This window comes from Microcebus murinus, chromosome 11, assembly GCF_040939455.1.
Source record: "Microcebus murinus isolate Inina chromosome 11, M.murinus_Inina_mat1.0, whole genome shotgun sequence".
NCBI classification, from domain to species: domain Eukaryota; kingdom Metazoa; phylum Chordata; class Mammalia; order Primates; family Cheirogaleidae; genus Microcebus; species Microcebus murinus.
Window position 1 is genome coordinate 50,598,927 of NC_134114.1, and position 16,559 is coordinate 50,615,485.

At 39.9% G+C, this 16,559-nt stretch overlaps 1 protein-coding gene across 3 annotated transcripts in view; it reads left to right on the forward strand.

The window, feature by feature from the left end:
• OCLN (occludin) overlaps positions 1–16,559 on the forward strand; it is a 60,203-nt gene extending 43,644 nt beyond the window's left edge. For all 3 annotated transcript variants that reach the window (XM_012783150.3, XM_012783142.3, XM_012783161.3), the window contains exons 6-9: positions 4,370–4,585; positions 6,213–6,384; positions 11,391–11,432; positions 14,042–16,559. In XM_012783150.3, coding sequence (XP_012638604.1) covers positions 4,370–4,585; positions 6,213–6,384; positions 11,391–11,432; positions 14,042–14,143 — 532 coding nt within the window. In that variant the 3' untranslated portion in view covers positions 14,144–16,559. The remainder of the gene's footprint in view (positions 1–4,369; positions 4,586–6,212; positions 6,385–11,390; positions 11,433–14,041) is intronic.

Below are 16,559 nucleotides of genomic sequence, written 5' to 3' on the forward strand. Positions count from 1 at the left end.
GTGCCCTTTCTCCACCATACCCCCCTCCCCCCGAGGTAAACCCTATTTTGATATCTGTTACCACCTATTAGTTTAGCCTGTTACTAGACTTTATAGAAAATGGAATCATATGCATGTCTGGCTCCTTTTGCTTACGATAATGTCCTATACCTTAGAATTTCAAGCAGTCTGCTAATTAGAATTAATCCTGCATCAGGGGACACCAGAATTTAGCTGAAGATGGTTGCCTCTCCACCCTTACTGAGTTTGGGAGAGCCCTATTAGGTACACTCCCTGTTATCCTGTCCATACTCAGGGTGATTTAACCTTTATAAATCAAGGAAGTCGAATGTTGCCGCAATGCAGAGCTTTGAAGGTAGACTGACTCCTTACAGTGCCAAATGAGATCATTGTGTGGTAGCAGTTGGCTGGTAGGATGATCTGTTAGGACTTTTATGCAAGTTATAGCAATCATAGAGACCCAGTTTAAACTAGTTTAAGCAAAAAGAGGAATTCACTGGTTCACATAAGGCTCCAGGCTGCATCTAGCTTTAGGCATGGCATGATGTGTAGGGACTGAGAAGATAGCAGGGCTCTTGTATGCTCTGTCTTATCTGTTGGTATGTTGGCTTTATTCTCGATATAGCTTCTGGTGAGGCAAGATGGCCATCCACGTTCTCCAAGCTGCATTGATCTTTCCAGCCCAGGATTCAGAAAATGAAGTTTCCTTTCCCAAAGCTTACATATCAAAAAGATTCTGATTAGCCTTTTTTCAGTCACTGTCATCCCTGAGGCCAGGAGGATGGAGTTCTCTGGTTGGCAAGGTTTAGTTATGCCTCTCAATAATGGCAGCAGCTCTAAAATACAATGTGTATAACGAACGCCATTCTGCCAGTCATGGCACTAATGTTGATCATGAATTGTTTCTCTTCCTTTACCGATACTATGTGTCATCAGAAAAGAAGGATTCTTGTGGACCTGTTTTCAATTCAGTAATTGTCTTTAACACCTGCCACCTATACACCTTGTTCTGCCGCTGGGAATAACAAGTGCATGTTTCTCATGGAGGTTGCAAAACAGGGAAGGAAGGAAGTACACAACAACTGCACTGCCAGCCAGGTCAAGATAGGAGCAACAAAAGCAATGTGAAGGACTGTGTGTGAGAACAAAATTAATGACTAAAGAATATAAAGAATGGGGCCGGGCGAATGGGGCCGGGCGCGGTGGCTCACGCCTGTAATCCTAGCTCTCTGGGAGGCCGAGGCGGGTGGATTGCTCGAGGTCAGGAGTTCGAAACCAGCCTGAGCAAGAGCGAGACCCCGTCTCTACTATAAATAGAAAGAAACTAATTGGCCAACTAATATATATAGAAAAAATTAGCCGGGCATGGTGGCTCATGCCTGTAGTCCCAGCTACTTGGGAGGCTGAGACAGAAGGATCGCTTGAGCCTCAGGAGATTGAGGTTGCTGTGAGCTAGGCTGACGCCACGGTACTCACTCTAGCCTAGGCAACAAAGTGAGACTCTGTCTCAAAAAAAAAAAAAGAATATAAAGAATGAATTCAAAAGCTACAAAAAAATGAACTTATGGACTTGGGAGATGAAGTGAGGTTGAGAACACCTGTCTGTGAGTGAAGAAGTATAGGGCTGGTTGCCTCTTCTGGCTTCTATGTATTTTGACCCAATAGGACTTGTCTCTAAAAGTAGGTTTGATGGTTACTGGGACTATCCCTAACTCTTCATTTATAAATACTTTTCTTGCTAAGCATTGTTTTTAGTTTTCATGCTAGATCAAGGATGTTATTACGTGTTTTAAAGGGTGGAGGAAGAGGGGAGGTGGTAAACTTTCAAGGTAAAAATTTATAATATCAGTATCTATTTTCATAAAATTATGGCAGAAGGTCGGCTTCAATGTTTTATTTATTTATATTTTATTAATTTTTAGAATTTCTTTTGCCCATTAGCTTCCTCTTTCTCAGGCCCCTACTCCTCCAATAGACCCACTGCATTCTTTTTTTTTTTTTTTTTTTTTGAGACATAGTCTCACTTTGTTGCCCAGGCTAGAGTGGGTGCTGTGACGTCAGCCTAGCTCACAGCAACCTCAAACTCCTGGACTCAAGCAATCCTTCTGTTTCATCCTCCCGAGTAGCTGGGACTACAGGCATGCACCACCATGCCCGGCTAATTTTTTCTATATATATTAGTTGGCTAATTAATTTCTTTCTATTTATAGTAGAGACGGGGGTCTCGCTCTTGCTCAGGCTGGTTTCGAACTCCTGACCTCGAGCAACCTGCCTGCCTCAGCTTCCCAGAGTGCTAGGATTGACCCACTGCATTCTAAAGGTTTTGTTTTACTACCTCAAAGCAAAAAGCATAGTACCTGGCAGTTTTGGCAGAGTATCTAGGAACTTGTTAATCATTGACTCATGGTGAAAGTCACATTTTCCCTCCATTACAAGTAGTGTTAACATAGCACACAAAGCCATATTACCTGAATACATTTTTATTTATTTATTTATTTTTTTTGAGACAGAGTCTCACTTTGTTGCCTAGGCTAGAGTGAGTGCCGTGGCGTCAGCCTAGCTCACAGCAACCTCAGACTCCTGGGCTCAAGCGATCCTTCTGTCTCAGCCTACCAAGTAGCTGGGACTACAGGCATGCGCCACCATGCCCGGCTAATTTTTTCTATATATATTAGTTGGCCAATTAGTTTCTTTCTATTTATAGTAGAGACGGGGTCTCGCTCTTGCTCAAGCTGGTTTTGAACTCCCGACCTCGAGCAATCCGCCCGCCTCGGCCTCCCAGAGAGCTAGGATTACAGGCGTGAGCCACCGCGCCCGGCCGATTTTTATTTTTTTATAGTATTCTTTTTCTTCTCTTTTTAAATTTTTTTCTTTATTTTTTTTCCTTGCAGAGGTTTGTAGCACTGAATACATTTTGAAAGTAGAAATAAATACCACCACTACCCCAACTGCACACGCACTTTAGGGGGTGTACAAGGAATGTAGTGTAATTAGAGATCGAAGACTCTGACAACAGAATCAGGTGGCTCTGAATCACCTAGAAAACAGAGTAAACCTGGTAGATAAAGTTCAAGATTATAGGTTTTGTAAACTGGCAACAATTTTAAAAAGGGCTTTAGACATTTTTAGCAGTTGATTTGAATAGCAAGGCTAATCCTTAAAATGTCTCAGATTCTTTCTCTGGTCTTTTCTGTTCTTGCCCTTTTACTTCAGAGTAAAGTGAAAGTTGGTATTTCTGTTACTCAGAAGTATAATAGTTTATACTTGCCACTGCTCTTGGTATTTTATTACTATGTTAGGTTTTGTTTTCATACTTGTGTCAGGAACATTACATGCAATTGAAAATCAGATGCAATGTGAAAGAATCTCATTAGAAAAAATTAATACATCTGGGAGGACGAGGCGAGTGGATTGCTTGAAGTCAGGAGTTCAAAACCAGCTTGAGCAAGAGCGAGACCCCATCTCTACTATAAATAGAAATAAATTAATTGGCCAACTAATATATATAGAAAAAATTAGCCGGGCATGGTGGTGGATGCCTGTAGTCCCAGCCACTCAGGAGCCTGAGGCAGTAGGATTGCTTGAGCCCAGGACTTGGAGGCTGCTGTGAGCTAGGCTGACACCATGGCACTCACTCTAGCCTGGGCAACAAAGCGAGACCCTGTTTCAGAAAAGAAAAGAAAAGAGAAAAGAAAAAAAGAAAAAATTAGTACAGTGATAATTCTTATGTTCATTTTATGTGGTTTTCAAGATTAACAGCAATTTTTAAAAGGATCGTTAACTCTTTAATTCATTACAGTATAAAGCATTTTAACTTTTTAGTTTAGATTTTAATTTTTCAAAATTTTATCTTGAAAAGAGAATTGATATATGGCAATATAAAAGTAATATTACAAAGAGCTTATCTCTGAGAGTCAGCTTCCAAAAGTAGATGTGTGTACGTTCATTCTTCCCCACGCAGCATTCCTTGGAACTGGAAGAACCTGTAGAAAAGAATCATGATCGTTATTTGCTGGCTGCCTTTTGTAGAGTGAGTCCCTGGCACAGGTCAGGTAAACAGCTCCTAGTTAGATCAGCCTGAACTTCCTAATGTGAAATCTGAGATCCATTTTACTTAGAAGGTTTAAATATGGGTCCCCCTTAAATCGGAACCTGAAGCTACTCATGTTTCAGGATTCTGAGCTGCTGCCAAATTCAATGCAGGAAACTAGGCATCTGCTCAGTGTTGAGCATATAAAGTCCTCGAGTAAGGGCACCTGTGTGTAAATGTCTCTCGGTGTTTAGTATTGCTGCTGTTTGTGGTTACACTGTATTGGCAAGTGGTTGTAGTGTACCGTGGTCACTGAACAATGACACCTGTTTTTATTAGGGTGCCTGAGGTGGCTCAGGAGCTTCCAGTGACTTCACCTCTGGATGACTTCAGGCAGCCTCGTTACAGCAGCAGTGGTAACTTTGAGACACCTTCGAAAAGGGCTCCCACGAAGGGAAGAGCAGGAAAATCAAGGAGAATGGAGCAGGACCACTATGAAACAGACTACACAACGGGCGGCGAGTCTTGTGATGAGCTGGAGGACGACTGGATCAGGTACCCGGCCGGCTCTCCTCTTCCTGGAGTCACTTGCACCTTCTGATTATTAAGGGTGGGGGGTGGGCAACCGGGTTTTGCAGTTGTTGCCTCCTAAACTGGGGTCAGTGGTATAATTTCATCCTTTGCCAGGACTGGAGACAGCTTTTTGTGCTGTGTTGGTTTTCGCCTTAGTACCCTTCCATAATAAAGATTGAAGTGGTGGGAATATGTTTGGCAGTGACCAGCTCTTTCAACTTTCCACAACATGGCTAATGAACTTCACCATGTTCTTACATTCACCCAAAAAAGATTTTTCAAATTAATAAAAGCATAGAGGAACTTTGTTTTACTGATTGTAAAATTCCTAGACCAGTGCTATGGTTTTCCTTTGGCAATAACTTTTAAGCTTTCATAAGACCAGGGTTTCTTTTAAAGTTTAATCCAAAGAACTTTGGCAAACAGTTTTGTAAACAGTTGAAGTAACAATTTCGTGTTCAGGATGAGGCTGTGTTGGTAGTTTTGTTCTTGTCCACTGTCCCCAAATTTACTTGCATGTGACATGTAGCTGTTTTAAGCCCAAGTTTTCTGAGAACTAGGACACACATCGGAAACATTTGTGGTGTGAATGGTGTTTAATCCAAACATTGCTTCTCAGGGTGTTAGGAGGGATGGGTGTGGCATGGATAGTTTGAAGTCCCCTATTCACTGATGAATCTGATACTTCATCTTCCTCTCTGCCCCCATGGGTTCTTGGCCTGGTTCAGCTGCATATCTATAAAACAGATGCCTAACTTGTATCATGGAAGATTTAACTGAAAACTTTCAGAAATCCTGAATTCTTACAGCCCTTTTGATCAAATCACTTTAATTTTTCTCCTCTATAAATTGAAGGTAGATATAAAAGTTGACATTTCATATTGCTATAAAGCTCCTTAGTTTTGTGAAAGAGTTCAGAGTATTTTCTCAGTGGATTTACAGGTTAATAGCATCATCTTCCTGTGGAAGGAATAGGAATTGAGAGATATAAGTGATATAGAATTTCAGTTTTTCTTCTTCATACTTTGATGAATTGCCAGATTATTTTTACAGTGAGCTCATGTTTTTATACGTGTACATTTTTAATGTCTGCTTTCATAATGAAAGAACAAAATAAGCTATTTCCACTCAGGAAAAACAAGACCAAAAAATAAATAAATAAGCCAATTTGAAAAGTATGGGTAGCAGGAAACAGCCACTTCCAGTCAGCTGCTCTACCACTGCGGTGATCAAAACAGGCTTTGTGTTCCAGAATTCCAGTTTTAAGACTTTAAACATGAGTTTAAACATGAGTTGTCCATTATCATGTGGTATGGGGTATTGAGAATAAATGAGTGCCTATGATTCGAACCTTAAGTTTCAGGAGTGATTTTCAACTTCATTTCTAAAAATTATATAGGCATAGTATTTTTTTAAATGTGCAGTAGTATACACAATATACTTGTTTTTAGTAGAACTTATTTGTATCCCATCTCCCTTTGCCCATGAGATACAAAAAGAAATCAAGTGAATGTCATTCTCCACACCCCACCAGTTTTATTGTCTCTGAGGAAGAAATGCTGGATTTTATGTCAGTGTTTATGTAGTCATTTTCCCTCTCAATTTTTAGGGAATATCCACCTATCACTTCGGATCAAGAAAGACAATTCTACAAGAGAGATTTTGACACTGGCCTGCAGGAATACAAGAGCTTACAAGCAGAACTTGATGAGGTCAATAAAGAACTCTCTCGACTGGATAAAGAACTAGATGACTATAGAGAAGAAAGTGAAGAGTATATGGTAAATTCAAACCTGCTATTTGTTTATTATATAGAATTTGATGCTAATCTATGGAGATACAGCATCCTTTTTCCTGTACTATTATACTATTAATTAAAATTTAGTAATTATCAAACTAATTTCATTGAAGAATAGTTGAAATTTGTTTTTTTTTTTTTTTTTGAAACAATCTCATTCTATTGCCCGGTCTAGAGTGCCATGGTGTCAGCCTAGCTCACAGCAACCTCAGATTCCTGTGCTCAAGCAGTCCTTTTGCCTCAGCCTCCTGAGTAGCTGGAACTACAGGAATGCTCCACCATGCCCGGCTAATTTTTTTTTTCTATATTTTTAGTTGTCCAACTAATTTCTTTCTATTTTTTAGTAGAGATGAGGTCTCACTCTCCCTCATACTGGTCTCGAACCCCTGAGCTCAAACGATCCACCTGCCTTGGCCTCCCAGAGTGCTAGGATTACAGGCATGAGCCATTGCGCCCAGGCCCTGTTTTTTGTTTTTTTGAGACAAACTCTCACTATGTCACTTAGGCTGGAGTTTAGTGACGTGATCATAGCTCACTGCAACCTCCAACTCCTGGGCTCAAGCAATCCTCCTGCCTCAGCCTCTGGAGTAGCTGAGACTATAGGCATATGTCAGCATGCCTGGCTAATTTTTCCTTTTTTAGTTGCCCAGATAATTTCTTTCTATTTTTAGTAGGGATGGGGTCTCGCTTTTGGTCAAGCAGGTCTCAAACTCCTAACCTCAGTCAATCCTCCTGCCTCAATCCTCCCAGTGTTAGGATTACAGGAGTAAGCCACCGTGCCCAGCCTTATGATTACCGTTTCTTTCCCTTGATCACCTGGCTGAAATAGAGTTTGTCCATGTAAAATTACTCTTTTTTTCTAATGTCTTTCTTTCCATACTATATTTTGTATAGTAAATATATTTTGTAGTAAAATTTTTATAGTTACACCACCATTTATAGGGAGATTAGTCCCCTCTTCCCATTTACTTGTTTCTTCATTTATTTTATCAGTCATTGTGTAGGCACAAATTCATAGATATATCTATTTTATAATGTGAGTTATAGTCCAATACTATTTTAATTAGTGGCTTTAATTGTTCTAGCTTTTTTTCTTTTTGAGACAGAGTCTCACTATGTTGCCTGGGCTAGAGTACCGTAGCGTCAGCCTAGCTCACAGCAATCTAAAACTCCTGGGCTCAAGCGATCCTCCTGCCTCAGCCTCCTGAGTAGCTGGGACTACAGGCATGCACCATCATGCCTGGCTAATTTTTTTTATGTATTTTTAGTTGTCCAATTAATTTCTTTCTATTTTTAGTAGAGATGAGGTCTTGGTCTTGCTCATGCTGGTTTCGAACTCCTGACGTTGAGCCACCGCGACCAGACTAACTGTTGTAGCTTTGATGATTGGGAACTCTTTCAGTTGCTTCCTATGTCCCTTTGACATACCCTCCCTCTGCATGGTGGGAGTTTTTCTTTTTTAAATACTTTATGGCACTGCTTATTTCTATTCTTTCTTTCTTTCTATCTATCTATCTATCTATCTATCTATCTATCTATCTATCTATCTATCTATCTATCTATCTATCTATCCATCCATCCATCCATCCATCCATCCATCCATCCATCCATCCATCCATCCATCGACAAGAGTCTCACTCTATTGCCCAGGCTAGAGTGCCATGGCATCATGCCTAGCTCACAGCAACCTCAGACTCCTGGGCTCAAGTGATCCTCCTGCCTTAGACTCCCAAGTAGCTGGGACTACAGACATGCTCCACTATGCCCGGCTAATTTTTTTTTCTATGTATTTTAGTTGGCCAATTAATTTCTTTCTATTTTTTAGTAGAAACAGGGTCTTGCTCTTGCTCAGGCTGGTTTTGAACTCCTGACCTTGAGCAATCCGCCCGCCTTGGCCTCCCCGTGTGCTAGGATTATAGGCGTGAGCCACCGCGTTGGGCCTATTTCTGACTCTTTTTACTCAACGATAATTTATGGTTATTGCTTCATATCAGTAATAAGGATCGACTTAAAAATTTAGTATGTAAAACTAGCTACACAATTTTCAGTTTTATGGTTATATCATAATTTACTTAAGAGTCATCCTCTGTGGATAGACATTTAAGTATGTCTCCCCCCAAATCCAGTAGTACCTGTAACACACTAGTGAGCCTTTCCATTTTTTGGCACTCTTGTCTGCTTTCTAGCTAGAACAAATTCCAGAATGTGAAATTGCTGTGTCATAGGGATGTACATTTAAACTTTTGTTGCAGAAGTGCCCTCCAGAAAGATTATACTAACTGCATTTCTCCTGGTAATGCGCTAGCATTCTCCTTTGACCCACATCCACTCATACCTGAGAAATTACTGCCTCATTTCTTAGATATTGGTAATTCAACTTTTTCTTGACTTCATATGTTTATTGGAACTTCGTATTAATTTTATTAAATATGCTGCCATTTTTCAATTGAGGTGATCTGCTTTTTCAGTTTTACAAAAGATCTTTAAATATATTTAATTGGTGATTTGTGATTATACTTTAGTTGATTAAATTGATAGATGTTCTTAAATATGAAAACTTATTTACTGATTGAGAGGGGCATCAAGCAGTTGTGCTTCTGCAAGCTGCCACTTTTAGCCAGCTGGCAGGGTTGTGGATGGGGTAACATCAGGGGTGGGGGTTAGAGGAGGAGCTGGCTGGGCTGAGCCTTGGAGGGTCAGGGTGGTGAAGATGCTCCCCCCAAGTGCAGCAGAGAACATGGCAGAAGTCTCCTGAGGCCTGTGCTAGATCCCTGGCCTAGGGTGGGGGTCTTAGCCCATGGCGCCTCATGTCTGAGTGGTCAGCCCCCAAGTTGGATTTCAGGGAACTGATGGGCCGGCACGAGGACCTCTGGGAATTCCATGGGAGTCACTTAGAGCCAGTGCTCCCATCTCTACTTCTTCCCTGGCAGCACCAGGCCAAACTGCAGGGTTGTCCCCCAGGCTTCCTTTTTCTCACCTGCTACACTCAGTTACTGAGTAGGCCCTGGTGGTCCCAAGGCCAACTTTGCCCTGAATGCAGTCCCTTGTCACCACCCTCCTGGCACCCAGTGTCCTCATCCCAGATCCTGCTTACACATTCCTGCTGCCCTCCTGAGTGGTCAGGAGGATCCCTGCTAAGACCAAGGTCCAGTCCTCTGTCAATGTTTGTGGGTGTGTCTGGGACCATGACAAACATAGGGAAGTATGTGAGGACTAAAAGGCAGTGTTTTACCCAGAGGGGAATCCCAGTGACTGAGCCTCCTGACTACAACTCAGATCTATAGTGTTTGCAGGCTTCTCTGTTGTAAATACTTGCCCCAGGGCTGACTTCAGTGAAGCTTAAATCCTGCAATGTGTGGGGTGCCAGAGCTCCAGAGGGAGGGAGTGACCAGTGCAAAGGCCCTAAGGCTGGACCCTGGCTGACCCTGGACCTGACCTCCTGCAGGCTAGCTCCAAGCTCCTAGAAGTCTCTGAGGAGAAAGACCTAGAACCACTCAACCAGCATGGCTGATGCCCTCCTAGCTGCTTTTCAGTTTTTAAGTCTTGGCATCTTTATATAGTCTGGTTTATTGTTTTCTTTTATGGTTTCTTTCTGGAGTTATCGTAAACCTTTCTTAATTTAGTAAACATTTATTGATCACTTATATTTCCTTGTTGATATGGAAGTATTTGGGTTAGAAAGAAAAATCCTTTCCCCATCCCCAAAGAGCTCATATTCCAAGACAGAAATTGACATCTAAACAATCTAGACAATTTTTGTCATTAATAGCAGAAATAAAAAAGAAAAAAACAACTTAGACAATGTGATTCATGTTGTATTCACATTATATGTAGAAAACACTATAACCGTTAGGGTGGGACTTTGTACAGGGTGGAGAAAGAATTCTCAACACAAAGATTAAGATAGAAAAGAAGTACAAATTTTATTTTACTTCCTTTGAGAGACAGGGAGGAGGGGGAGAAAGAACATGAAGAAGAGAGAAAGAAAGAAGGGAAAGAGAAAGAGAAACAGACAGATAGAGGAGGGGGAGGGCATGGCACATGAGAAAAAGAAAAGGGGAAGTGCCCCCACCTTCCACCTCCCTGAACAAGCATGCCAGGATTTTTATGGGGACAAAGAAAGGAAACCTATTTTTTGAGGCCGGAGCTAGAGAATGAACTCTCACCCCCCCCCCCCACCCCCAGCTTAGGGCTCACCTAGGTTTTGAAAAAGGAACTCTTTGAGATAATGAGTTAATATTCAAGACAATGGGTTGAGCCCCCAGGTGGTTAATCAAACAAAAGGAAGGGGGCTCTTGTGCTGTGAGTTTTCTCTTCAAAGGGGCAATTATGAGCTATGAGGTTTTTCTTTCTGTTAGTTTATTGGCAAGGCCATCTTTCACTACTGCTCAGAGAAGGAGTAATCTGCCTTAGGCCTGGAGAGTTTAAGAGGAGCTTCACTGAGGCCTAGAAGGTTAGGGGCGGGAGATACCTGCCAGAAGGTTAGGGGCGGGAGATACATGACTAAGCTATAAGGAAAACATGATAGAAATCTTGAAGCAGTCACATGCCCAATTTTTTTTTAAGTCATTGCTCATGGGAAGCGTTGAGAGGCAGGAAACTAAATGAGTAGAGAAGTTAAAGTGGAGTTCAGACTAGTCTTGTAGTGGGATATAACCTGATCAGAGCTGTGCTTTACAGAAGGTATTTCTGGGGTCAGTCGTGGCCCAGGGACTGGCATGGGGCAGAGATGGGAAGCAGTAGAACAGTCCCTGCCTCTGTGGACATCTCCACAGTGAGAGAGACAGTATCATAAATGTCTCTTCACTGTATTCCTTCAAGCCTCTTGTTGACCAGAAAAAGTTTTAAGAGTTTTAAGGCTTCATTATTTAATTGCCTATGTTTTGTTCCAAGCTGTTACTTCTAGCTTCAAAGTATAACATCAGGAATGTTACTCTTAGAAGAGAGAATGCCCCAGTAAACATATTCCCTTGTGTTTCTCATTCATAGGAGGCTGCTGATGAATACAACAGACTGAAGCAAGTTAAGGGAGTAAGTATCTGGGATTGTAAGATTCTTTTAGCAAGAACTTTTCTATTATGCGTTTTTCATTTAACCTTTAGAATGACTATGAATACCCTGTCACACGTGTACTGATAATAGACTTTTAATTTTGAGATGAAAACAAAAGTAAGAACCTTAATTTCAATTGTTTGTAGCTATAATAGATACTGATGTTTTAAAGCTTTGTCTTTTTCTTTTTTTTTTTTTTTTTTTTTTTTTGGTAATCCAAAATGTGTTGATTGGGTTGGTTTCCCATTCATATTCATCCTGGTCAGGTGCTTTTAGTGCTGCTTCCTCCTAGAGGAGCAGCCTTTCCTGAGTGGTGCTTTTCCTTCTTGGGGCTCCCTGAGGGCTTGTGCCTGGGGGTGTATCTGCCTGGGGGTTTCACATCCTTGAAGCAGGAATTGGGGCTCTGCACCAGGAGTACCTTCTTGCGTTTCCTCTTCTCTTCTGGAGAGGGATGAAGGAGACCCTTTGTGAGAGGCATGGTCTTGTGGAGAGGTTATCACGGCTAGACTGATGTTTTTTTTTTCCGAGACTGAGTCTTGCTGTGTTGCCCAGGCTAGAGTTAGTGCTGTGGCATCAGCCTAGCTCACAGCAACCTCAAACTCCTGGGCTCAAGCAATCCTACTGCCTCAGCTTCCCGAGTAGCTGGGACTATAGGCATGCACCACCATGCCCGGCTAATTTTTTCTCTCTCTATATATATATTAGTTGGCCAGTTAATTTCTTTCTATTTATAGTAGAGATGGGATCTCGCTCTTGCTCAGGCTGGTTTCGAACTCCTGACTTCAAGCAATCTGCCCGCCTCGGCCTCCCAGAGTGCTAGGATTACAAGCGTGAGCCACCGCGCCCGGCCTAGACTGATTTTTTAATATGTTTTTTTAAAAGTTAAAGTATATTTACAAAAAAGTGCAGAAATCAAAGTGTATAACTTGGTAAATTCTCATGAAGTAACTACACACCTGTGTACCCAACACCCAGCACACCTCCTGCTTCCAATTTTTACACTCTCCCCAGAGGGTAACCACCATCCTGACATCATAGATCAGTTTTGCCTATCTTGAACTTTATATAAATAGAAACAGACAGTATGTGTTTCGTGTGTGATTTCTTTTGTTCAGTACTGTGTTTGTAAGATCCACTCATGTTTTGGCATGTAGTTGTGGTTCATTAATTTTTATTGCTGTGTAGTATTGTTTTATGAATAAAACACAGCTTATTTATCCACTTTGTTGTTAGTGAACATTTGGGTTGTTCCTAAGTTTGGGCTTTTACAAATAATTCAGCTTCAAACTTTTTTGCAAATGTGCGCACATTTGTTAGGTATACACTTAGGAGTGACATCACAGGGCCATTGTGCATGTGTGCATCCAGCCTTGGTAGACACTGTCAAACAGCTTCCCAAAGTTGTACCAGTTTGCATGCCCACCAAGCACTATAGACCTGCTGCCCCATATCCTTGACAATGCCAAGTATTAAGTCATTATTGACTTAAAACATTTTTTTAAAAAATATTTTATATTAAGAATTTTATAAGTTATGGCTGGGTGCGGTGGCTCACGCCTGTAATCCTAGCACTCTGTGAGGCTGAGGCGGGCAGATTGTTCGAGGTCAGGAGTTCGAAACCAGCCTGAGCAAGAGCGAGACCCTGTCTCTACTATTACTATAAATAGAAAGAAATTAACTGGCCAACTAACATAAATAGAAAAAGTTAGCTGGGCACCGTGGCGCATGCCTGTAATCCCAGCTACTCGGGAGGCTGAGGCCGAAGGATTGCCTGAGCCCAGGAGATTGAGGTTGCTGTGAGCTAGGCTGACGCCATGGCACTCACTCTAGCCTGGGCAACAAAGCGAGACTCTGTCTCAAAAAAAAAAAAAATTTTTATAAGTTATGATTTAGGTCATGATTTTATTTTATTTTTTTTTAGAGACAGGGTCTTACCCACACAGGTTGGAGCACAATGGCACGATCACAGTTCTTTGCAGCCTTGAACTCCTGGGCTCAAGCAATCCTCTGGCCTCAACCTCTGGAGTAGCTAGGACTATGGGCACATACCACCCTGCGTGGCTAAATTTTCTTATTTTTGCTAGGTTGCCCAGGCTGGTCTCAGACTCTTGGCCTCAAGTGATTCTCCCACTTTGCCCTCCCAAACTGCTAGAATTATAGGCATGAGCCACTACTCCCTGCCCATGATTTAAAATAAGAGTTTAAAAGTATATATAGTAAAATTTCCCCTCTCTCATCTCCCACTCACAGTTTCTTTTTCCCCGGTCAACTGATATCACCAGTTTTTTGTTTTACTGATTTTTTTTCAGATGATATGTTAGGAAAAAGGCCTATAAGTTGTCTTGGTCATTTTATAAATTTCTAGAAATGAGGGTATCCTTTGTAAAATCCCAAGTTAGAAGATATGATTAAGGGAATCAGATGCCAAGGTGGTTATGAATACTGTCAGGTGCCTTAAGTATATTACTGCATTTAACTCTCCCAACAGTTCTCTGTTACTAATGTTCCCCCTTTTTGTTTGCTTCTGCCTCCCCAACATACCTGTTTTTATTTTGTTGAATTTATATGATTCACTTTTCCCTTTTTAGTCTGCAGATTACAAAAATAAGAGGAATTATTGCAAGCAGTTGAAGAGCAAATTGTCACACATCAAGAAGATGGTCGGGGACTATGATAGACGGAAAACATAGAAGGTAGATGCCACATTGTTTGAGAAATGAAGACGTATCTGTCTGATGTCTCTGAAGTGTTCTCAGAAGGCAAATGACTTGGATCATTAACCCAGGAAGCCAAACTTTTGTGATCCATTACGAAGTTTTGGTAGCTTTAATATCAGTGTTGAAGCATTTTTTAAATAGTTTTTGATAATGAACTTGGCTGAACACTCCAATTAAGGATATTATGCTTTAAACATTGGTTGTTGTGTTAAGAATGAAATACTGTTTGAGGTTTTTAAACCTTAACACAAGGTCCTGGTGTGAACTGTGTGGTGAACTTCCACACAGCAGACAGTGATGTATTAATATTTGTGTACATGCATTCATTCACACAGGTGATCTCATTTATCCTCCCAATAACCTTTCAGGTAACTATTATTTATAATCACTTCTTTTCAGATAAGGAAAGTAGGTCTCCACAATGAAGTCTCTGAAGTGAACCTTGCTTGTTTCCTAGCACACAGTTTTGGTTAAGTCTGTTTTATGACTCTATTAATAATAAAGTCCCTGGCCTTTCATATTTTAGCTACTATGTGTACTGTGTTCTACCAGCCTCCATGTTGATTTTTTCTGTTGTATAAATGGTTGAAAGAGGTTTTTTCTTGTTTTATGTTATCCTAATAATACAGATCATGTACAAGTGACAAATGTATGAAATTTAAAGATTGTAAATATATATTTACTTTTTTAAAATCAAAGTTTAAACTTACTGGTGAGAATTTTATGTATTTTTAAATACTTTTTATCTTTTATGGTTTACATACATTTTTAAAACCACTTAGATCTTTTCATTGTATCAGAGTATCTGATTACATTTATAATTTAATTGTGACTTGAATTGTATCTTACAGAAATGTTCAAGTTCTGTACATATTTTATGAGGTATTAAACCTGGTGTTTTCTTTCTATAATATGCCTATTTGACATCATTAGTGCAGTTAATATTAAGCTGTGGAAAACTACACTCAGGAGTTATCTGTTGTTATTTTGGGTGCTGTGCTGGTTGGTAGTTTCCCAATCCTTTTCCCTTTAAGAACAGAATGCTGATGTATCTGGAAATAGAATGTTATACCATAAAATACCAAATTATTTCAAATGGTGTCCTTAAATCTCACTTTTTTAGAAATTCAGATTTTTATTAAAGGAAAGTTGATAACACTGCATTAACCAAATTTGTGATTATCATCCCAGTTTAGGCTGTTTTTCTGAAAATATTTTTTAGAATAATCTATAAAACTGGTCTTTAATATGCAATTCAGACATTTAAGTATATAATTTTCTATATACAATTCTGAATTATTTTCCAAAGACAAACTGTTAAATAATGTTTCCATTATAATACTAATTCATTTCTTCAAATTGAAGAAATTCTTAACTTTCTACATGATGCACATAATACAAAAGGTATTTTCATGGCTTTTGAATTCACAGTAAATGAAAAGGACTCTATTGAGCACCTTAACTGATTTTGTGTGTTAAATTTTTAGCAACTTGTTCTTAGAAGTCAATGTATTTGGTTGATGAAGGCAAATTTGCCAGTGTTCTCACTAAGCAAAACTATTCAGCTGAATGCAGAAAATGAAATAGCAAGAGTTTGCATTGTAAAATTGTGCCATAAAATTGGACTTTAAAAAAACAAAATGAGAAAATTTTTCAGATGTGGTGTTTTACACTAAAGATTACTTCAGGAAGCTAGGGTTTCTGTTGGTGTTGCCATTAACTAGCTGGATGTAACTTTGAGAAACCACTCAGGTGGTTTTCCTAGTCTGGAAAATAAAAGTTTTCAATTAGATTTCAGGCAGCTCTTCCATTTTTAGCCTTCTGCTGTTGTTGTGCCTGCAATTTTGCTTTCTGGTATAAACCATTTTTCCAAGTAGTTTACTGTCAAAGTATATGGTCCATCTCATAGGTTCCCAGCATAAAGTGATGCCGTAAATGTATGATTTTGTATTAAAAGTGGATAGGATCAATATTTTAATTTTAATTTTGAAAGATTTAAAGAAATACAGAAAAAATATAAAATACACATACCCAACATCCAGAAATAACAGGTGTGGTGTTTTGTCATATGTGCTTTGTATTTTTTGAAATATAATGAAGTCTACTAGTATTTATACTAAATGATAATATTGGATACACATACATAAATGAAATTTCATTTAATTCTCACAACAATCTTTTGACATGTAACCATTTCTCTCATTTTATAGATAAGGAAACTAATGATTTGCTAGATTAACTGGCCCCTTGTCATACACTAGCAAGTGGTAAAACTAAGGATTGGAATCTTGTCTTGTTGGACTATTAGAATGTATACTTCAATCCTAGGTTGACTTTGTTAATGGATTGGATAATGTGAGATTGCTGTTAATAAAGTGTCCTATTTTAA